Raw genomic sequence first — 23,296 nt, forward strand, 5'->3', positions numbered from 1 at the left:
GGCAACGTTAAAGAACCACTTGACAGGAAGTTGGTAAATAAAATGTTTTCCCTCATGGCCGGTAATTTTAACCACTTCCTACATGGCACACAGCTTTTGAGCAATGTATGCTTGTAGTCATGTGAGAAACCTCAATAGTAGGACATCAAAAAACAGACAGGTAACACGCTTAGTGAGCGTCATCAAACTACAGTGTTTGCACTTTTACACATCCAGCCCACATGTGCTATACATCCATTCCACATCAGCACTGACGACACATCCATAATGGATCTTTAAATGAGGCTACAACCTGAAAACAGTGGAAGCAGGGGAAGCTCCGTCTACCAGCATTAAAAATCTGCATCAGACCAAAACCAAACTGGTTAACACTAGTTAAAAACAAACTAATCACAACATTAACAGCTGGAATTTAATGCCTACAAATATGAAAGCATGAAAGCACAAAAACAATATACTAGCTTAGAGTTTGTGTTGTTTCATATCTATTATGCCAGCAGTAAGACGCATATAAATCTTCTAACTCTTGGCAAGAAAGTATATTTCCAAAAATATCCCTAATGTAATAGCTGAATTATTCCTTTAATGGGTGCACGATAAAACTTATTCTGAATCCTTGTTTGTGGCCCTTTCTTTGTAAATAATCCTGATATTTTTTATTCTGAAATTCTTAAAAGGTTTGTTCAAAAGCTCGGGGGCTGAGCACTTAGGTTTGTGGTTAATGTAACCTTTACTTTTTAATCTAAATGCTTGCCATTGGAAAACACTAATGCAGGAACTATTTTTATTTCTTTACCTCTGAAAGAAAATCGGTCGAGGATGGTGAAGAGCTTTGAATCAAACTGAAGTGAAATGAAGTAGAAACTTTTTCAAACTCATCTTAAGGACAAATTGAACCTAAAATCAAAACCTGCCTTAGCAAATCTGAGCCAAGAAAAAAAAAAAAAAAAAAAACCTCTTTCTGCTTCATACTCACCCCAAAGGTGCCCTGGACTGCCTCCAGTAACAGTACGCCACATATTTAACACCCAGATGCAGAGTATTTTCTCGTTCAGAAGGTTTTAAAAGTCACACCAGATGCTCACTATTTAACCCAGGGAGTTAACTCTTGCTGGGATATGATCCAGAATAGTGTCTCCTTCACACACACACACACACACACACACACACACACACACACACACACACACACACACACACACACACACACACACACACACACACACACACTTTTCCCTGCAGGCAGGTAAAACACACAGTGCAGCTTTGGCATATTAAATTACTGCTACAACAAACTCCAGACCATAAACAGCTTTTAAACTCTAAAACAAGAGCCCAAAGAAAAAGGCTGAGTTGTAAAGGGGTCGTTTTCAAAGGCTGAATATGAACACAAAGTAGCCAATACCAGAGCCTGTGATGCCTGATCGCTCAGTAACAGAATGGCAGCCTGGAGACAATAAAGCTGTGTCTAAAAATTGACCAATAACATTGCAAAATCAATGTTTAAGCTCAAAGAAACCCTATGGAGGATGCAAAAAACAACAACAAAAAAACAACAATAATGAAACCAGCGCCTTGAGCACATTTTTAAGCTTTGCCACATAAAGTGAAAAAGAAAAACCACCAACCAAAAAAAAATCAAACAAAAAAAACAAGCTTATTTCCCACAAAATTGCAGCATGATACATCATAATGTGAATGACAGTAGGGCGGTGATAGCTGTAGTATGCTCAGCACCTCATTTCACAATCAAAACTGCATCAGGTACCTCGTTCACATTCATTCTGAGTGACAGCATCGGAGCAAATTGTGTCTGGCTTTAATCTTGGGAGCAACGTGTCTGGTGAATCCTGATGAAGCTGCGTCTTTGCTACAAGCTCTTTAGAAGCTCGTCTAATCAAAGCTGCTCCATGCTGCTAGCCTGCGGCTCCACTCTCGACAGCCCTCGGGGGGATTAAAGCTGATTTCCCTTTTGGCCAGAGTCACACTTGTGAGGGTCCAACTTGCTCTGGCGCAGGGTGAGAGTACTATCCTTGTCACTGACACTTTGCTTACTGTTGTTTGATGCTGGGCATGTCTCTGCGGCACCCTGGCTCATCTATCACAGTAACTGTGAATGGCATATGGGGACAGCAGAGAAACAGAGGAAGGCTACTCCCAGCCTCCCCCTTCTTTCACTATATACTTAGTAATCTGCGCTAACGCTGTTCCCTGAATGGAGACCTTGTGTTCTGAGGCTCCAGATGGGCAAAAACAACACAGCGCACACTCTCCAGTGGGATTGAGCTGAAAACTATAAAACAAGCTAGGAAGACTGTGAGGACATTTCTGATTTTGTGCAAAACGAGACTCAAATGTAAATGTTTTGATAGCACAGTATTTGACTGTCAAACTATCAGCGCTAAATAATTAACACTGTATTGTTGATTTTCTCCTTTCTTAAGCAATTTTCAGGTGCTTTAAATCCATAAAACTACACCAAAATCTTGGTAAAAACACTTATTTTAATTGCACATTGTGTATGTACAGCACAGTCTTGGACAACAAACCACACACTTGATGTAAACCAATCCAGCTGACAATGGATACAGGCCTGTTTTGTGGCAAGGAAATAGTACAAAACATCAAATGGAGGCGCTTAACTACACAGTTTATTTGCCTCGTACTCCATATAGTTTGGTTGTCTGGCACTGAAAGTTTGCAGGGCAGTGAGTATCCTGGTCACATCGGCACTGGACAGTTTGAGTCTGTGGCGGAGCAGGCAGGCGAACAGATCCACGTGAGGGGCCCCCGGAGGCGAGAGGCGGTTGACCCTGTAGCGCAGCTCCACCAGCTGCAGCAGGGCCGAGTCCTGCGATCCCTGAGTGTACGGGTAGTCTATCTGCAGAATCAAGTCCTGGATCGCCTCGGGGTCAAAGTGCACGCTGTAACCGAACAGCTGCATGCTGTTCACCTTCATGTAGCCGATGTTGTTGGAAGGCTCCACTTCCTCCAGAGACTCATAGTACAGTGTCATGTTCCTGTTTCCTCCTGTCACTCCCACAGGGTCCCTGATATTACTCCTCAGGTAGAAATGAACTGTCTCAAAAAAGCTCTTCCATCTGTTTCCCAGAGTCAACGTCCAATTATAGCAGTCCAAGGGGATATCCAGCTTGGTCCGCTCCCAGTCGGGGTATCCGTGCTGACCTATCGGCATGGTCCAGCTCTCCGAATGGCTGCCCCCAAAGGGATTCACAAACAGCGACAGTGCTGGCTCAAAAGTGCTGTTTCTGGTGAGGCAAAATTGTAGCGTGAGTCCGAGGAGCATATGAACACGGTTGGACTTGACCCGGTTGCTCTTGAGCGTGAGCAGCATTCTTTTCCTCCACGAGGGATCAAACCAAGTGTTTACACGCACGTCGTTGCTCACAAACACAGCATGCAGGGCGATGCGCGGGTCACGCCGCTGGAGCAGGTAGCGCAGCTCCAAATCCTGCAGATCTCTGTCGCTCTCCAAACCCAGATAGGGGTCAGTGGGGTCAGGCACGGCTGACCGGCATACTCCCTGGGTCAGCGTGAAGCTGGGGTTACAGCTGGAACATCGAGTTCGGTTCTCTGTGGAACATGAGGCACAGCGGGGACCGTCACCCACCGAGCAGGGGATCAGACCCTGGCAAGGTGGATGGTTGTAGGGGCAGGAGCAGCTGCGGCTCTCATCGCTGTAAACACCAACCTGATTGTTCTCGCTGCAGTACAAGACGGAGAGAGCGTAGCTCAGCCAGAACTGCAGAGGCCTGAAGGAGAGACAACAAGTGTTTCAGTACAGCTTCAGGGATACTGCTGTATTGGTTATTATATAATAACTCATTTGTCTTTGTCACTTTTCATCTTTTTCATGTTTTTGTGATTATACAACAAAGAAAATGTTTTGCCTAAGAAGATTAATCAAGCTTTGCACAAACAATGTGTTGTTTTGATGTGCGGCAAAAAACAATTTGAGCCAAACTCGGGCTCAGCTGGAGTCATAACAGAAAATCAGATCAAAATGAATATTGTAATTTGCTGAATTCTCATTCTGTGGTGCAGCCACTACTCTTATTTCTATCTCAAGCTTAGACTACTTTTAGAAATATAGCCACATAGGAACGCTTTTCAAAGAGCCCTATTATGTGTCTCACAGCATGAATTTGGAGATTTTATTATGTAGAATCAATAATGTCTTAAAAAAAGATTCTGTGAAACTGAACAAATCTTTGCAAGTAAGTGACAAATCCAATAATAAAAGGCTGTGATCTTCAGGTCTTTGGGGGGCACGGCATCAAAAAAGCGAGGAAAAGCTCTAAAGATGATTCAGTGAACACAGTTCATTACTGCATCAAAATTCAATTCGATTTTATTTATAAAGCACCAAATCACAACAGCAGTCGCCTCAATGCACCTTAATGTAAGGTAAAGACTCTACAATAATAGAGAGAAAACCCCAATAATCAAATGACTCCTTATTTGCAAGCACCTGGCAACAGCGGGAAGGAAAAACTCCCTTTCAACTTGAAGACATCTGCAGGAGAAACAGGCTCAGGGAGGCCAGGACCAGTTGAGAGTATGCAAGTAATAACTCTATCGTGCAATAAAAGTCATATATTAACAAGGTCAAGGGACCAAGGACAGAAGTCGGACAATTTCAGCCTGAACAGGTAACCGGCTAGTCCTTCACGCTCAACACATGTACAGCAGCAAGCAGATAGCCATGCTAACGCGTCATTAGGTAAAGACACAATGAGGAGGTGGTGACCTTCACACAGCTGAACATGAACATTTCAAAGAAGCAAACAAAGGCAAAGTGGATAAAGCTAAAGCTGTCTTGAATTCTGAGTCAGCCGCAAGCTAGCAGCCTCGATATGAGCATAGGATCAATGCAGTTATTAGGAAAACTACAGAGACGAGTGAAAAAGAGAAAAGGGTTGATTTCCTCCTATCTTGTGATGTTATAAAGTAAATATGACCTTCTTCTACAAAGGAGAGTTACCACCTGGCATTTAATGAGCCCACAGTTCAAAAGTTGAAGAGGTTCACTGGTGATCGTGGCACAGGTGACTTGCGCATCTGTGAAACTGCCGTTACTGCTGAGCAATATATGCAGCCGTCTTTTCCAGGGACTGTCTTGCTGATTTTAGCACGATAATACCAAACTCCATTCCTAATGTTGCTATAAAAATTGTCTGTGTGCTGAAGCGAGATCTTCTGGAGCATTAAGAAATGAAACAATTAAATGTTGTTTCAGCAGCAGGGACACAGTTTACCTGGCTTCAAATTGAACAATGACAAAAAAAAAAATTATTTTCCAAAACCTTTGTACCATTTTCAGATAAATGTAGGTTTTTAATGATTTTCAATGCTTGTGTTTTTATTTAAATTTTAACAGCATCCTGCTACTAACTTTTTGAAAACAGTGTAATTAAATTGAATGAGAGGACGCATACACACACACCAAGAAAAATGATCTTCCCGGTTATCCTAAACTACTATTGAATTTCTTTTTTACGAGCAGAAGGAGTCTGATAAAGAGTGTAATTGGATTGTGGACTGAGGAGACAGTGTCTGTGTTTGAGTAGTACACTGATGGATCGTGTCATTTAGTTAATTTCCCTGCCAGAAATAGCTATCAACACAGAGTGTTCATAGGAGAGGCATAAATCTGACTGGAGTTATGACCAACGTGGTCTCTGATAGGGCTGCTCGAATAGACCGTCCAAGTGGCAGTGCTGCTGATACAGCAGCTGTAACAGTAAAAAGAAAATATAGGAATTATATATAAGCAAACTATATTACTGTCCACGGGTTCTGATAAAAAAAAAAGAAAAGAAATGAGATGACATGAGAGGTTTAAAGACGCTGGATTGATTGTGATGTAGTTTGAACCTGCCGACAGTGAAACGTGGCCGTTTGGCCAGCTGGGATTCCGTTCGTCTTTCTGAGGCTGGAACAGAGAAGCCGCTTCCCTCCTGTCAGCACTTTTCACCTTACTCCACGACTACTTTTCCCTCAAGTGCCTTCTAATAAGTACCGTCTCGCTCTGCTGCTTTCTTTCACTGCCTGGTGCATAAATCATTTTCACAATTATAAGTTTTGGGGAGCACCTTGGCTTAACGGGCAGCAGCATGAATACTCCTCCCTCATGTTCCTTGCTTGCTTCTTACCTGGGCCTCTGCTGGATCATTTTGGGTTGTTTTCGGCACCTCTTGCTAAGGCTGAAGAGCTTGTTAGCGGTGCGGTGCGCTCTGGTGAGAAGCTGGTTGCTACTGGTCTCCAGCTGCCTGTATCGCTGTAGGAGGTTGGCATCCATCCTCCACAAGTGCTCCACGACAGATGTGTTTACAGCGAAATGGGTTGGCAGGTTCCCAACGAAGCTTTGGAACTCCTCTGGTAGGAAGGAGAACATGAATAAGTAAACTTTGCCTGTGGCCATAAACCGCAGGGTGACAATATTAAAAAAAAACAAAAAAAAAAACAAAAAACACACAAACGCATCCATTCCTCATTGTTTGTCCCTGAAAATCAAACAACCCAAAAAGGAGAAATAACAGCTGCAAAGCGCGGCGTGTTTTGATCTTTTATGCCTCTTTTTTTCAGGAGGGAACAAATGATTTTCATATTCTATGTCACACCTGTTGTCAGAATAAGTCACTGTATACCTTTAAGGCAACAAGTCTTATTAGAGAAATTGCTGTTTCTGACATTATTAATATGAAAGGGAGACATTTTGCCGCGTTAACGAGAAACGAGCGGTGCCCCTGATTAAACTTCTTTGACATTTTTTGATGCCGGAGGAAACTTATATCATGAACTGTGTCACCTCTCAGTAGTACAAAAAAACGACGCAGTGCATCCTCTCTGCCATTCTCTTTATACGCCCTTTCTAATCTCAAATACACAAAGAGACACAAACCCAGTGCACTCAGTGTCGACATCACAGGCAACAAAGCTGCGCTATAACTTTCTTCAAACATCTGAATAACCTACAGCACTGCAGTGTTTTGTGCTGTGATACAGTGGGCTCTGTTTTTAAAGCCGCTGCTGATTTTGTGCCGACGTATATCTGTGTAACTGCAGGGTAAGTGTCAGTCAAAGCTGCTAACTTCCTCTGCGATGGTTTTGTGTTTACGGTAATTACAGTCTGAAAAAGAAAGCAATAGCACATTATTACGTGCTTGGACAGAGGCCAGGTTTTGTGCAATAGCTTGTTCATTTGTTTATGTAGATAATTTTTTATGAGTGTTTTTGTGCACAGAGCTGAGAAAAATGTTTGTTCGAATCAAGCAGTTCAGTGATTTCAGGTTTTATAGGCTGTTTTCCCATTGTGTCTAAATGGACGCAAGATGAGTGTCTCCCCAAAGGGAATTACTGGCATTATTTTAAAGATAAAATTTATGAAAATTGTACAATGAAGTAATTTAATAGGAAACAATCAGCCTGGCTCTGTCTAAAAGTATTAGTATCTGTTTTAAGGACCTCTGCAGGTCACCAGTCAAATAATATCTTGTTTTTTGCGTTAAAACAACATGTAGTGGATTTAGAGGGTCGCTTGTGAGACTATTCCTAGACTAAAAAAAATACAAATCATGTTTGATATTTCCTGTACATGTTTTTATGTTCACAGCACTTTGATGAGAACAGATGGATTTAAAAGAAAAATCACTAAGAGCAGCCCTAAGCAACTTGAGAGCATCAAAGCTGTCATTTGATTTGACACAATGACTGACAGGTCTCTTGATTTGAAGTCTGGCAGCTGTCAGAGTTTGACAGCTAAGAAAGCATTCTGAACATAAAACAAGACTTTTGTTTTAAGACTAAACTTTAAAGTGTTTTGTTCTTGAGGAAAAAAAAAAGACCTTAGTCCCAAAGCACGTACTTTTGAGGAGGATTTTAAAAGCCACTGTTCCACCCGTGTGTTTTCTTTTTCTTTTTTTTGTGAAAGCACTTTTCAAGCTGACATTTTCAAGTCCCATTTTGAAGGAATTTCTGACTCACCAGATTCCTCAAACTCCTTGTAGGTCAGCCTCCAGGCGTCTCTGATGCGCAGCAGGTTGTTTTCCAGAGTGGCCAGGTCAGAGCGAGGACAGTTACACTGTGGGAAGTCCACGCTGCAGTCACACCAGCAGTCACTGTTCTTGCAAACAAACTGGCCCTCAGATTTGCAGCCAACGTAGTTGAGAGCTGCCTGAATGAAGCGGCTCCGCAAATAGCCTGGAAGGATGACCTGCAGCCCTGCGGAGCACCACAGACGAGACACACGAGGGAAAAAATTAATAAACTATTAAACATGTGAAAGAGCGGCTGATTCATCCTCATAGAAAAAGCAGTCTGAGTAGCAAAAGTGAAAACATTTGAACACGTCTTGTTAGTTGCTGTAGTTTACTGTTGTCTAAAAATGATTAATCTTACATACATAATCCTGCGCTGTACTTCCAAGATAAACAAATATGTATTAATCCACCATTTAAAGCAGTCCTCTAGCCTGTTTGACTCAGCCTTTTCAGACGTTTACTTACTACTAGAAAGGAACAATTAAAAAAAATGATAAAAAAATAATAAAGTAGTTCTGTATTTTCAAAGATTTATAGCTTTAGTATTAAACAGTGGATTATTGTAGATTGCAGGAAGGAAGTTGGAATGAACAAATATGCGAATGTCTTTTTTAATGGTTATGTTGATGCAGCCTTGCATCATATGTATACCCGGAGCAAGAGGCAGGGTACACCTGGAACAGGATAGGCTCTCCCGCTACCCTGATTAGGATAACCTGAAGACAGCGGATGGATATGCTGATGTAGCCTTCATTAAAGCATTAAAGCAATTTTCACAGTGTGGGAAATAAGCTTCATGGATCTCTCAGGAACATTTAGTAGCTATAAATAAAATAAATAAATAATTGAAATAATAACTACTGTAGCTATTTAGCTTAGCTTAGGGAGGCGATAACAAGCTTGGCTATATGTAAAAACCTCCACTACTGGCACCTAATCGTTGTCTCATTACTAACGATCGGTCATTTTCGACCGGCACACCAAAAAAGTACAAATGTTGAATAAAACATGCTAAATTGTATGCAGACTAATACAACTTATTTTATGTGCCGAAATCCTTTTTTTTTTTTTTTTTTAAACATGGAGTCTTAGATCAGTCTGATCAAATTAACTATATTTTTCTGAAAAAAAAAAAGAAAACATGAGGGTTAATCACAAATGACTATTCTGCAAACTGTTTGAAGTCTAGATGAATCACATGATGACCACAAATTCTGACTTCACCCTAACTCAAAGGCTCTGACTAATCCTAGATGGCTACCCAGGCGAGTGAAGCCTAGAATTTCCACTAGTGACCAGTCAGCAATGATAAAGTGATTCACAACAAGCGAATCGCTTTCTGTGTGGACAGCTCTTAACTGTCTGCAAAATGTGCATCAGCATCTTTAAATTCAAATGATCATGAATCAATGAAGCTTTCTAACGTGTGTTTAGCAGTGCGATGGCTGCAGTTACAGCCACACAGTGGTAATGTCTACCAAACATTAGTGTTACAATAGAGACTTACGCATAACACTACACTTTCATTTTAATGTCTTTAAATACAGGATTTAATTTAGAGGGTAATAAAGAATTGGTTTTGGTTTAGAATTAATTTACTTGTACAATCGCATAATACTGTATTCTAAAATAAGTGCGCACGTTGTAGTTTACACTGTTATGTGTATGATTTACTCTTTGTTTTCTGAGTGACCTCAGTGGCAGCTGCTCCCACTCCCTTGGTTGATGAGCTAAGAGGCGGAGCAAGCCTATATGAGACCTGCAAATTGGGTCATACCACAACTCTGGATCATGGGGGGGAAATGGAATTAGGGGTTTTTGTGTTCTACCCCTTTGTGTTTATGTGGGCTGATTTAAGTTTCCCCTTTGACTTGTTTAGGGAGTTCAGTTTGTTTGAGTTAGTAGTATTGTTGTCAGCTTTTAAGTAGAGTTCTGTTACTTTGACCTCTTTTATGGGCCCAAGATTTAGATTTTTCTGTATAATTTAACCAAGTTTGTTTTTGGGTAAATTTAAAAAAAACTTGTTTTTGGACTTTAACCTGTGCTTGACTTTCCTTCACTGCTCGGTCCATCACAAGCAGTGAAAGTGAGCGTGTTTCAGTTTTTTAGTGTAGTTTTGGTGCTTAAACCCAACCAAACAGCAAGTAAAACTGAAGTAAACACTGAATAAAAGTGACATTTAAAGCACTTCCACATGATACTTCAGTTCCAGTCTTCTGATTAACAAAGACCATTTGATCTGCCCGCTCATCTAGACTTTGTTCTTTTAAGTGGAAACGTTCCTGCATGTCGTTACATGATTCAATCAAATGGAAGGGACAAATGTCCAATACGATTATTTAGTTGGAGGACTTGGTGGTCATTATCATGGTTAGAGTTAGTCAGTCGGGGAACCCTTGGATATTTTTTCTCTGCTCTTTCCAACTGGAATGCAAGATAACCGGGTAAATACTTTGTATTCTGTCTGAGCTAATAAAAGGTTAATTAGTTTTGTGATTGCATTTCAGCAAATACCCTCTTTCAGTCTTCAGACAGTTTACCTACATGTAGCCAAAGCCCGCTCAAATTTTATTGAACCAACAGAACGTGCTCTGCAGATGAACTACTGGCTCCCAAATCAATCTTAAGGTTAAAATTTACCCTGCAGCTGAATCTTGTTTTCAGGACTGTGAACCAACACGGAGCTGACTGTGTCCAGATTGTCATAGTTGCTGCATCCGAGCGGCCCGGTTCTTGTTTCAGTCACCTGGAAGCACATGAAGAGAAAACAGTGTTATGAACGCTCGCTCTGTCAGCAGTCGCCCCCGTTTTCACCCCTCCATCTGCGTTAATAGGTAGAAAACAACTGATAATCTTGGTTCTGCATGGATTACTTGAATATTTTCTTTTTCTAAAGAAAGGTCAAAAGAACATAAAAATCCTCATCAAAGATGCATTTTATGTCTTAAAAGAGCTTGGTATTCAATGAGTCACGGTGAAGTAACACTGAAAAGGTCTTCAATTAGAAAGCTTTCTCTCCTCACACAGAATAATTTGTTCTGATGTGAGGGAAGGAAATCAACTTCCCTCTGACTGAAAAACTTTAAACTGACTCACTTCTCTGCATCTCTAACAGTAAACAATCCCAATGTTAAAGCTAGAAATTCAAAAACACATACACGCATATCGGGTATTTATATCTTGTGGGGACCAGTGTTGGTCAAGTTACTTGAAAAAAGTAATCAGTAACTAATTACTGATTACTTCCCCCAAAAAGTAATCCCGTTACTTTACTGATTACTTATTTTCAAAAGTAATTAATTACTTAGTTACTTGGTTACTTTTTAAAAACACGATTTACAACCTGAATAGGTGATAAAGCGATAGCTCTTTCAGCCCAATTCTACTTTTTCTACATAATCCATCATACAAAATGTAATCAAATGGAAAAGTCTCCTTTTTTAAAACTTGTTTTATTAGTTTTAATCTTTTAACTTTATGCATCAAGCAAAAATAAAATTATATGCACCATTCTCTGACTTGAATAAATTAGTTTAACATTTAAACCTATTTTCTGCACGTTCCAGCACATAAAATAATTGTTTTTTTTGTGTTTACACTCAGTCTTTCAAATAAATGCAAGTAAAACACAGCAGAAAATAAATAAAATCAAAGACTCAGCAGCCCTTTTGCTCTATTTTCACCTGTAAAGCAGGACTGTGGTAGGCGGAGGTTTACCCTGGTGCAGGTGTGCTGCAGCGGTGTGGAAGAATCCGCGAGTTTCTCTGTGAATTTCCCATTATGTCATAGCGCACTCGGTGCTTGCTTGGAAGTTTAGGGGTTTTTTTCGCTGTAAAAAGACGTTTTCTTCCCACGCACAACGGACACTAATGTTTTTGTCACTTTTTATGGAATCAAACTCAAAGTAAGGTCAGTACTTCCACGCTTTAAACGCTGCATGCTCATACTCTCTCCCACAATCGATATATTATCCATTGTTGATCTGCACACAGCTGTTTTCACGAATGTCGCACTTGCTTACGTCACTGTCATAAGACATTCTCGCAAAAAAAAAATCACGGTTTTAGTAACGCAGTAACGCAGCGTTCCTACGGGAAAGTAACGGTAATCTAATTACCGTTTTTGCAATAGTAATCCCTTACTTTACTCGTTACTTGAAAAAAATAATCGGATTACTGCCCATCTCTGGTGGGGACATCTAATTGACATAATGCTTTCCCTAGCCCCTTACCCCAACCCTAACCATGAAAAATGAATGCCTAACCATAACCCTAAACCTATAACTCAACTGTAACCCTGTCACTAAAACCACATTTTGAATCTCAAAAATGCCTTCAAACTTGCAGGGACCAGGATTTTGGTCCCCATAAGTATAGTAAACTTCCTATTTTTGGTCCCCACAAAGTTAGGAATACACACACACACGCACACACACCTTCCCATTTCTCACCGAATTTCTGTTACCATCTGTGATTTTAATGCACGGCTATTTATCTCATAAAATCTAGTGTTCATCTTCTTCTGCTCTCCTCTCTTTCTCTCACACTGATCTTCAGTCTGCCTAAACTCCACGCCTGCTGCAAAATGGCAAATGAATTTATGTCAGCCTGGCTGAAAATTAATGGAATGATATCTTTAATCCATCAAGCTGATGCATAACCAGAGGAATGCGCTCTCATTTTGGGAGGGCACTTGTCTTCATCAGTGGCTACTCACTTTAGCATCTACATTTGCCCCTTGGGCTGATTAATGCGCACACCCTAATAGCCACTTCAGACGATAAAATGGATGATTGGTGTTTCATACAACAGGACACACAACCGCCCCTCGCTTCGCTCCCCTCTTTAAAGCTTGCCACAGAGTGCGGGGTAACTTAGAAAGCCTGCTTCGTGCAATACTGCTTGAAGAGTCACTTAATTAGGGTGTTATAGGTGGTCAGCTATAAACAGTCAGACGCTTCATTTTTCAAAATCTGCTGTTCCCGTTTTCCTCGCATGCTGAGAGATTTTCATGATAATAAACCACTGGTGAGGGGAAAAAACAGGAAAAACAAATTTGAAAGACTTAGTGCTACCCTGCAGTCACAACAGGTGAATCTCCTAAGTGTCAGGCCAATTCTGTAAATAAGCATTCGCTCTTAATCCTACCTGATTAAATAAGTTATGGGAGAAAAGTCCCTGAGCTGGTATTAAAGGATTTATTAGTGTAAGTTGTCTTCAAGTTGAGTTAGCCAAATGTCCTGAATTAAAACTTTCTTCTGCAAATGTGTCAGTAATCCTAAGAAACATCTGCAAGTTGATATTTAATTTTATATTATTTCATACTTTCATAACAATGCTTCATCTGTGGTGAATTTAACTCCATTATATTTATTTTAACCATTTAATTTTTACCTTTAATCGTGATCATATATTAAAATACAGCAGCAAGGAAACTGATCAAAAACTAAGTAATTATTCTGTTGTTGAGAATAGAATAGAATAGAATAGCCTTTTATTGTCATTGTACATGTATAACAAATTGTAACTTGTTTTCTACGATTTTAGCAACACAGTACCTAATGAAATCAAATGATTTAGAGAATCTGGAGAAATCTCTGTGTGCAAGAAACAAGGCCCGAAATCAGTATTGGATACCTGTAACCTTTAGGCCTGCAGGCTGCACTGCACTAACAACAGGCCTGATTTTGCCATGGAAATCACTGCATGGGCTCAGGACCGATTCAAGGAAACACTGTCTGTGAACACAGTTCATTGTGCCATCCACAAATGCAGGTTAAAGCTCCATCAAACAGACAAAGACACAAAATGAGAACACAATCCAGAAATGTAGCCATCATGTATTCAATTCAATGTTATTTATATAGTGCCAAAACACAATAACAGTTGCCTCAAGGTGCTTTATATTGTAAGGTAAAATCCCTACAATTACACAAAGGAAACAGAAAACGCCAACAATCATATGACCCCTTATGAAGAAGTGCTTTGGCGACAGTGGAAAGGAAGAACTCCCTTTTAACAGGAAGAAATCTCCAGTAGAACCTGGCTCAGGGAGCGGCGGCCGTCTGCCACGACCTGTGTGGTCAGACGACTCAACACAGGAAATTATTTTTGGAAAACATGGATGCCGCATCATCACTGAAGAGGAGAGGGCTTGCACATCCGGAAAGATGCCATCAGTGTTTAAAAGGTATACGCTAGTTTTAGAACAACATATGCTTCCACCCAGATGATGTCTTTTTCAGGGAAGGCCTTACATATTTCAGCAAGACAATGCTAAACCACATACTGCATTTGTTACAGCAGCATGGCTTCACAGTAGAAGAGTCCAGGTCCTGAACTGGCCGACCTGCAGTCCAGACCTCTCCAGCTAAAAACATCTGGCATTCATAATGAGCTAATATTTTTCTTAAAATGATACATTTTTCTCAATTTAAACATCTGACATGTTTTCTATGTTCTATCATGAATAAAATGCGGGTTTGAGAGATTTGCATATAATAGCATTCTGTTTTTTCTTTCCATTTTAAAGAGACTCCAAACTTTTTGTTTGTTTGCATTCAGCATGTCTAAGATCATGTAGGCATGTAAGCATATGCTACAAATGACTAGGTCAAAGTGGAAATACTACAACACGGGGTTACATGGATACTGTAACTTAAAAGGAAACTAAAGAAAAAAAACACCGCCTTAAAAACCCCCAGTATTTCACTGGTCCATACTGACCCACGCCGGGTCAATTTAAGCCAGGCGACGAAGACAGAAGTTATTTTCTTTCTCCCCAAAGTCATTCCCCGAAGCCACGTTCACTTTAACAGAAACCAAAAACCCACCCAGCCCGACTCCCAGCTTCATATCAGGCTTTCCCTCATGCAAATGCTTGAGGCTAACAAACCGCAAGGCAGGAGAACAACACGGCTACCTTCAGGCAGTGAATGTCTGGCGTTTCATTTCCCAGCAGATTGCTGCTGTATTTACAATTTCCCTCCTTCAACATACCCGTATGGCAGTGGATGCGATTTGGAGGTGGTGTAGCCTCCGCAGGGTGCTCTCTCTGTCTGTGAAGTAGGAAGCAGCCAGCTGGTGGAGAGTTTCCAGGGTCACGGTCCCTGTAGTATTTGAGTTCCTGTTGCTGCCCCGGCTGCCCTCGCCCCCTGAGGGCGAAGACTCCTGGCTGAGCTTCCTTTTGTCCACAAATATTGTCAAAGACTCCTCCCCTGGTAACATTTAGGCAGAGGGATGAGAGGTTCATTAGCTCCAGCAGAACGCCACTAATCACCTTTCATTAGTATCTTTTCAGACTAGATAGAAAAGCACAGTAGTCATTAAGTACTGTGGGGGAACTGATGGTTTGGATGATTAGAGGAAAAGGCACAGGCAAGGTCTCTGCATCTATTAAACTCCTGGTGAATAAAGAGAGCTCACTCACCGTCGTTAATCAAATTTCCTTAATTATTTCAATTATTTTAATTATGATGGAAAAAAATGACTTGGAAAACAAAATCAGGTTAGCGCCGGGCTGTTCTTAGATGAATTCTATATAACGGTCAAATCACCAGCAGTGAGAAGAAAAAAAGACACGTTTGATTAAGTATAAGATTTATAGATTCACATGCACTTTGGAAAGTCAGCCCTGACAATGAAAACTGCAGTCTTTTTGTGATGCCGTTGAACTTCCTACCCTAGTAGTTAATTTCTTTCTGCAACTCACCTCATCTTCCTCCTGTTATATTTTCCCAGGTCTTTCTCTCCTATACTATCTGAACAACGTTCACCAGAGAACAGATTTGAAAATAGCTGCATTCACTACTGAGTCAAGAGGACATTAATAAATTCTTTTACTTTCCCTCAAAAGCGTCTCAGATTTGAGCCAGATGAGGAATGAGTGCCTTTTGAAGGGAGCTGCAGGTGCTCTTCAGCGAACCTTAACAACATGCCGTAACTGTCACAGCAGGTCTGAGTCACTTTATCTGTACTTACTTTATTGGCACTGTTCTCCAACTGTTTCCTCACCACTAGCGCTCGAAAAGCATCACTCCGTGCGGCCTGACCTTTGTAAATTTGAAAGCTTCTGTGATAATTCGTATTTAAACTTGCAGGGAAATAAAGCTCTTCGAATTAAATTTAATTAAACTGTCAGCGCAGCTGAACCTCTGTAAGGAGAGTACACTGTCAGTGTATATGAATATGCCCACCTCCAGTCAAACAAGGATCAATACAAATTTTCCTTATAATAAGCCAGACTGTTAGTCTTTCTTATTTCCCTACAGGTGGGATTATATGTGCCTCAGAAGAGCCACGCCAGTTTAACCTGCCCTCACCTCCCCCATATAAAATATTCAATCATTCATCTGATTCTGTTTCTGCTCATGTCTGGTTTCCAACCAGGCAGCTGTCCTCACATATGAAGATATTAAAAAGATGTTAAAAGATGTGGCTAAAAAGCCCTGTGAAAATGTGGCATCTTATCTCATCTTATGCTCTTAAAAATCATCTAGAAAGATGATGAGCATTTTTCTTTTTCCAAAATGACACAAAACTGTTGCGTTGTTAAATCACATGTTTACGTTTTCTGATCTGACCCTGCTTTGGTGAAGGCTAATAATCGTTTTCACCCAGTTTGGTCTGCTGACATCGTCTTAACTCTGAACACTGCTATAGCCGAGTATTACAGCAGCAGTTATATGAAACGAGTCACACTGATCAAGCATCCCTTGTGGCAGGTGGTTATCAAAACTCTTACATGTGATGATTGCAAAAATAACAAGCAAACAGTCTTATGCTTTGAAGATCCACATTTTGTTGATGCATCTATCCACTCTGACCTCTGAGACAATGCATCCTGCAGACCACAGTGCTGCCAAAAAAAAAAAATCTAATAACACAGTTCACCTGAACTTGAACTCATTCAGTTTTTGAGTGATGTAGCTGATGTTTGTAGGTGGTAAAGGTGACTCTGGGTGAAACTGACGTCTGGTACATGAAGTGTTGATAGTGTTTATTTTATCAGGAAGCTTCTATATTGCCTTTTAGGAGGACCATTTGCTCAGTATAAACTGGGTTTCAGTCTATCTGACAAGAACTTCTCAAAGCACTGGGAATTGTGACTTGTGTGACGTTGTTATACATCAACAACACTTTGCGACTATTGCATCTTTGTGGGTGGGTTTCATGACGAATTTCTAATAATTTTGTAGACACTAACAGACAGAGTGCATGGCCAGTGTTGGTTTTCGACCAGTTGCTGTATTTTGGGGCGTAAGAGAAAACTGCCAGCTACTGTTTTTTAGCCAAATACTTCCCTCAAATCAGTGCCGTTCATTTACAGCATGCTCTGTGATAGCAGTTAGCTTAAGAAAAGAAGAGAAAAACTAATTGCTTATAAATGACAGCATTTCACAGCAGTGACAAACCTCTGTTCACGGAACCGTGCCGGTTTGGCAGCTAAACAAAAATATCATATCTGTCGTTCTCCCGCCTACCACAAATCACTTGTTGTACGCTAATCTGGGGCGATTTGATTCCTTTTTGTACGCCAAAAAACACTGATCCAGAAAAATCATTACATGCTTTGTTGATTCAAAAGCAGCAGACAGTAAAAAAATCAGTGCCCCATATGCTAGAAAAAAAAATGAACAAAAATCACATTAGAGGCTATGTGGATCAGGCTCGCTTTGAAGCTCAGACTACTCTACTGTACCTCCCAGAGTGGCGGAGAGGAGAAAGTGGGTGCCGTATTTCTTGATTAGACTCTCTGTAATCATCTGAAGGGTTGGTCTCCTCCCCAACTGCCGGATGGCGTGCACAAAGTCAGGGTCGAGGGGCAAAGCCAAACCCCTGCCGCCACCAAAATTGTCCAGCTTCTCCACAGCCAGGCTGTTCACCTTCCATCGACCAAATTCCCTAGAAACACCACACACACACACACACACACACAGGTTTGCTCACTCTGTTAAGGTCTTTAATTGTGTGTAAGGCCCCGGGCTGCTATTTAACAAGCTGCGTTGAGAGGAAAGCAATATTTGAAAGTGTGTTACCCTCACTGAGGCACACGCTGCTGTATACTTATGGCTCACATACATGGTGGACACAGAGGAAGCAGTAACGCCAAGCGATGAAGCTGTAATGCTCAGCGGAGCTTAACAATATGCCTCTGATGTACAAGAAACTACCCTGAAAAACCTTTTTTCTATTTTTTTTACTTAAGGGATTATACGGCAAGTAGTGATTGAATGTTTATCGATTGTCAGATTTTTACCAGGCAATTGTAAAAAAGGATGTTATATAAGACAGCTGTTTCTTTCTTCTTTCTTTTGGCCTTAAATGCTCTCATTTGAAACTCATGTAACAGTATTTATTATATAAGAGTGGATACATTATATAGATTGTAGCAGTATTACAACAATCGGTTCTGCTACTAGCACTGGGTTTAGCAGCTATGATTTAACCATTCAATCAGCACTTTAATAGAGCACCGCTCTATTAGAGCTCTGCCAACTTGCTAACTAGTTTTAATGCACTTTTAATCCAAGCAAGAAGGTTTATTTTTCTGTTTATTTATTTATTTATTTTTTATGGCAACCCGAGGCCTTAGGCTGTGGACAGCAGACTGTTAGCGGATTTAAAAAACAAGACATAGTGTGCACATTTGTCTTAATCTTTGGACATAAGTTGCTGGCGGTACAGCAAATATATTTGGAGTGCAAATATATCACTGATCTCAACAGATTAGCAGCACTCATTCTCAGAACCATGATAAAGTAAAAAATAATAGACCAGGCTGACAAAAAAATTAAAATATGAATAGATAGCTTTTCAACCTGCCTATTTGTTAAATCTTAAAAGCTTGGAGATTACTCTGGTTCAAAAGTAATAGTAATGCAGCACAGATTTATCCTCATGTTCATCCGAAAATCAAACGTGTGGATACCCTCCCCCTCCCCCGTGTATAAGTGCACCAAGTTGAGAATCACTGTTACAGTTGACCGATGTCAGCTTTGAGTAACCTGCGCCTGGGTACAACAAAACTCGTTGGGTTCCAAAGTGGCAACCCCCACAGCATCAGGAAAGGTGCAAAAAAAAAGAGAAAAAAATAAAGAAAATAAAGCCCCACGACATCAGCTGCCATGATTTGTCACCCCGTGCCCTTTAGACACGAGCCTCGCTGAACTCTAGATACTCACAAACCCTCGCTCTCCATTCCCCACAGCCCCTCCCTCTGCAGCGTCAGTTAACATCCACCTCTCCCACGGTGCTTGCCTGCTGCTCTGTGTACCTCCCTCTCCTTCTGGGAGGTCATCAAATCACTGCCATGAGAAAAATGATCGGCAAAGAAATAATTGGGGGAACCGGGACTGTGTGGAGTGTGTCATTACGGCCAATCATCGTAACGAGGGGACAGGATGAGTGTCTGTCTCTGGTGGACAGATGGATATTGCAGATCTAGCCCAGGGTTAGCCTACAGCTACTCCATCAGCATGCACTGGTGGAAAAACAGAAGCGCTGTAGGAATTGCCTGGCTTATGTAAACGTGGAGGCTTACTGTACGCATAGAAAGCAATCAGAAAGTGATGAAAACACTTTATTGGGGGGTGGGGGGGTTGAAACTATACAGGAGCAGCTGTATGGGGGGGAGCTAGCTGACAGCGTAATCGCATGCTTTGCTTCCACATGACTGACAGCCACGTGAGCTTTAGTATGGTGTGCAGCTATTACAGAGGTCAGAGCAGAACTGCAATTTAAATCCCCCGGCACTTTAACACAGCACACCTATAGAAAATATGAAGTGTCTACAGCATTGTAGGGAGTGCATAAAATACAGTTATTATAAAAAAAATGCCTTCAGTGTTCCCACAGTTTATTAAATGCCCTCCCTTATCTCTAAACCATTAAATAAGTCACATTAGGCAGAGAGGATGAAAACTGCTTTAAAAAGACTCTCCTGTCAGTTATCATCTTGTTACAGCAGGTTTTTATCTCAGTTAGAGTCATCCTTAAAATCCTTAATCCCTAATCCTAAAACCAGCCTTTGGCTTAAAATATGTGAGCAAGGCATCTGAGAGGATACAGGGCTGACTGCTGTAGGGTGAAAGATCCTTAAGAGGTGAGATGTCAGCCAGCCATTACCAGTGATGAGTGCCTTTCCAGTCCAAGCTGTCTGCTTCTTTGATACTTTTTTAATGATTTCCAGTAATTACTGGAAACAAGGAGGCTCAAGTCAGAGGACTCTTGGGACATTGTCACACCGGGTCCATTGAAAAAACACAGGTGTCACGACGAGATAAACACCAGAATCTTAAAGATTTCTGGGAAAAGATAATGGAGCGATTGATTTATAGCACAGCTAAAGATGCACACAAAGTCTTTCCTTCACTTTGCTAAACCCTTGGCGATTTTCTTCTTCTTTTTGCCACAGAAATGAAAATTTCTTCTCAAACCGACCCCGCAGGACTGCAGGGACAGTGACAAAATATCAACACACACGGGTCCTCCACACGAATTATAAACACAAAATATAATTCAGACCTTTTTACTGCACGTCTGCAACTCAAACCCCCGAGCCATGAAGGGAATGATCGATAAATACCTAAAAGTTAAATCAGAGCAGAAATATATTGCTTTAGGAAAAGTTTCTGGAAAGGCAGCAAAGTGCAGCTGGCAGATACTGCAGGAAGTCCCTGAAGGGATGAAGCTCGACTGTCCACGCACAATCCATGGCATTAACTCTTGCTGCAGGGGTCATTTAGAAACACCAGCAACAGCAAAAAGCACCAGGTTAAAAAGAAGAAGATAATAAAGAAACAAAGCAAAAGAAAGGAATAAATGCCTGCTGTTATTCAGATGACAGATGAGCTTTCAGCAGGAAAGGGCCCTCTGCATGCTTACAGCAGTTCTTCTGATTTGCTCATCAGCTTGCAACTAATTTGGTGCAGGTGCGGTACCTGTGAGAGCAATCCTGAGAGTGTGCAGGATTGCATTCCACACACACTACAGCAGCTGCTGTCACCGATAAGTTGCTCTCTTGCTGAAATTGCTCATCAGTAAAATTATCCAGTAACACGTCTGGAATGAAAAAAAAAAAGGCAAGTAGCCTATAATCCATACCTGAAACTCTCTCACACACAAAACATTACACGCGTTAAACACACACACTTCTCACCTATAGATCTTGTATCTGGTGCTGAAGCCCTGCTGGTACCTCTCCGCAGCCTCTGTGTACTCCAGGGACTGCTGGAAGGGGCCCTTATCCGACAGCAGCCAGCCCAGGGAGCCGGGGGAGCCGTCGCCTCGTCCGGCGGCTGCGGCTCCAGTGGCAGTGGCGGCCCTGGAGGTCCAGCAACAGCACCAGCAGAGCCAGAGGCTGAGAGCTACCCCCTCCCATAGCAGAGACAGCCGCTTATGACTGATTCTCTGACAGCTCATGCTTCACCCAGCGACACCTCATTCTCTCCAGACTGAGAGGAGAGGACAGATAATCAGGGCTGAAAAGTAGCGCGTCACGCTGATCTGGAGGTTTGTCGGAAAAATTATTTCAAAGCAGTGATACCTCAGAGTTAATGAACAAGAAATAATAGCAATTAAACGTTTTTCCTTCTCCTCCTCCTTCTGCCGAAGACACACTCACCTGATTTGCAATAAGAACCAAAAGGATGCGCCCGAAGATGAACTCCTGCGATCTCGCCACAGCCAAGAATAAAAGCTCTCCGAATCAGCGATCCGACACAATGAATGAATTCGTAATGTGTCCTCTCTTCACAGAGAGCTACTCCAACTTGGGTATTTTTCTGCTCCCGCCCAACTTTTTCTCTCTCTTTTCTTTTCTTTTTTTCTTTTATTTCGGAAGACGTTGCTCCAGCATCCGCGCATCCATCCGCTCCTCGGTGAGAAGTTGAAGCGGCGGAGGCGGTGAGACGGCGGAGTTCATTGCGAGGACGTCCGTGCGGTCACAGATAGTTCCAGAGGTTGAACAGGGGGGGCAGATTTAAACAGAGTGAGTGGGACACCCTGTAGCTCTGTTTGATCGCTAAATTGTCTGTTTAAAAAGATTTAAAAGAAAAAAACAAATCTTGACAGACGCTGTAGGCGCTTATATCTCCTCTTTGCTGTGTGTGAGCTGGTGGATGAATGAGTGCCTGCTTCAACAAAGAGACCTTTTCTTCCCTATTTTTTTTCCAAGAGAGATAGCAAGAGGGCGAGCAAGTGCATCATGATGAGGCTGGCAGGGTAATATATACAGTATGATCACTGAGTGTACTTAAGTTTGGAGATGAGTGGAGTGATGATGCATCAGGACTGCATCCATCACTCACCATTATCTTCACTTTATTCATTATTATTTCCCATCACAGCTTGTCTCTCCCTGGGTGAATATTGCCCATTAAAGGTCTTTAACGGAGTCTGATAATAGGCTAATTATCTCGCGGTGTTTCTTTTGTCCCCCCCTTACTAGTTCTGTGCCACAGCTTCAGGGCCTGCAGCTTGCATGACTAAATGGCACGCACACTTGCACGTTGCTGGATTTGCCGGGGAGAATAATTACAGGCTATTATCGGGGAGCAGGTTTCTTGGGTTGTGTGATTCAGGTTCAGGGGTGCACTCGCTATTCCACACCAAGCGTCATAATTTTGAAAATAAAAAATAAAAAATACAGCTTCTCCAACAAAAACGGATGTTTCATTTCCAGAAGAAGGAGAGGAAATGTTCGACCTGTGGCTTGCAAAATAATTGTATTTTGAATGTTCAAACCATTTGCGAATGAACGTGAGTTTTTTTTAATGATGGTTTTTCTTTTATGGGACATATGGAGCTTTGGATCCTCCCCCTTTTTCGGGGGATCCGGTCACCTTTAGGGTGGGGCAAACACTGTGAGTGTGTAGCACAAAGTGGTGCTCATCTACAGTGCTGAGAAGTAGTCTGACATTTTCATTTCTACCTTAAAAATAAAAATGCAATAAAGCGTGCATGTTTCTGAATTGCTATTTACTATGTACAGACCAGATATATATTATATTTCCAACTTTCTTTGCTAAGCAAATACAATAAAGATAAAATGAAGCTTAAGTTTGCTCTAATGGTCTCCTGTGTTATCATGTGATAGTCTTTATATACTGCCTCATTCTTTTTGATTTCTCTGTTATTTCTTCCACTCTTCTTTCTGGTTTCCACTTTTGGCTTTCAGTTTGGATGCATTCATAGAATAGCATGACTTTTTTTAAAGCCACATATAACAGTTTT

The 23,296-nt window shown here is 41.3% G+C and overlaps 1 protein-coding gene across 2 annotated transcripts; it reads right to left on the reverse strand.

Annotated features, from left to right (window-relative positions):
* Positions 1–2,541: 2,541 nt before the first annotated feature.
* Positions 2,542–22,166, reverse strand: LOC308383354 (BMP/retinoic acid-inducible neural-specific protein 3-like). 2 transcript variants are annotated; one of them, XM_080861272.1, is made up of 8 exons: positions 21,687–22,166; positions 21,222–21,516; positions 17,763–17,965; positions 15,062–15,279; positions 10,704–10,809; positions 8,008–8,244; positions 6,177–6,399; positions 2,542–3,773 (listed from the first exon to the last, which is right to left on the reverse strand). In XM_080861272.1, the coding sequence occupies exons 2-8, from the start codon at positions 21,482–21,484 to the stop codon at positions 2,639–2,641; spliced, it is 2,385 nt and encodes a 794-aa protein (XP_080717398.1). In that variant the 5' UTR covers positions 21,485–21,516; positions 21,687–22,166; the 3' UTR covers positions 2,542–2,638. The 2 variants fall into 2 exon arrangements, with proteins under 2 accessions (XP_080717398.1, XP_080717397.1); XM_080861271.1 differs by having other exon boundaries at positions 21,222–21,568.
* Between the last annotated feature and the right edge of the window lie 1,130 nt (positions 22,167–23,296).

Source organism: Rhamphochromis sp. 'chilingali' (genome assembly GCF_963969265.1).
Source record: "Rhamphochromis sp. 'chilingali' genome assembly, chromosome: 16".
In the NCBI taxonomy this organism is placed as follows: Eukaryota; Metazoa; Chordata; class Actinopteri; order Cichliformes; family Cichlidae; genus Rhamphochromis; species Rhamphochromis sp. 'chilingali'.

Bases quoted from the DNA above. Each gene is read 5' to 3' on its own strand.
- LOC308383354 (XM_080861272.1), bottom strand. From the start codon at position 21,484: ATGAGCTGTCAGAGAATCAGTCATAAGCGGCTGTCTCTGCTATGGGAG. The intron at 10,810-15,061 runs GTATGTTGAAGG...ATGTGCTTCCAG, and splicing joins TCGCATCCACTGCCATACGG to GTGACTGAAACAAGAACCGG. The intron at 3,774-6,176 runs GTAAGAAGCAAG...TCTCTCCTTCAG, and splicing joins ATGATCCAGCAGAGGCCCAG to GCCTCTGCAGTTCTGGCTGA.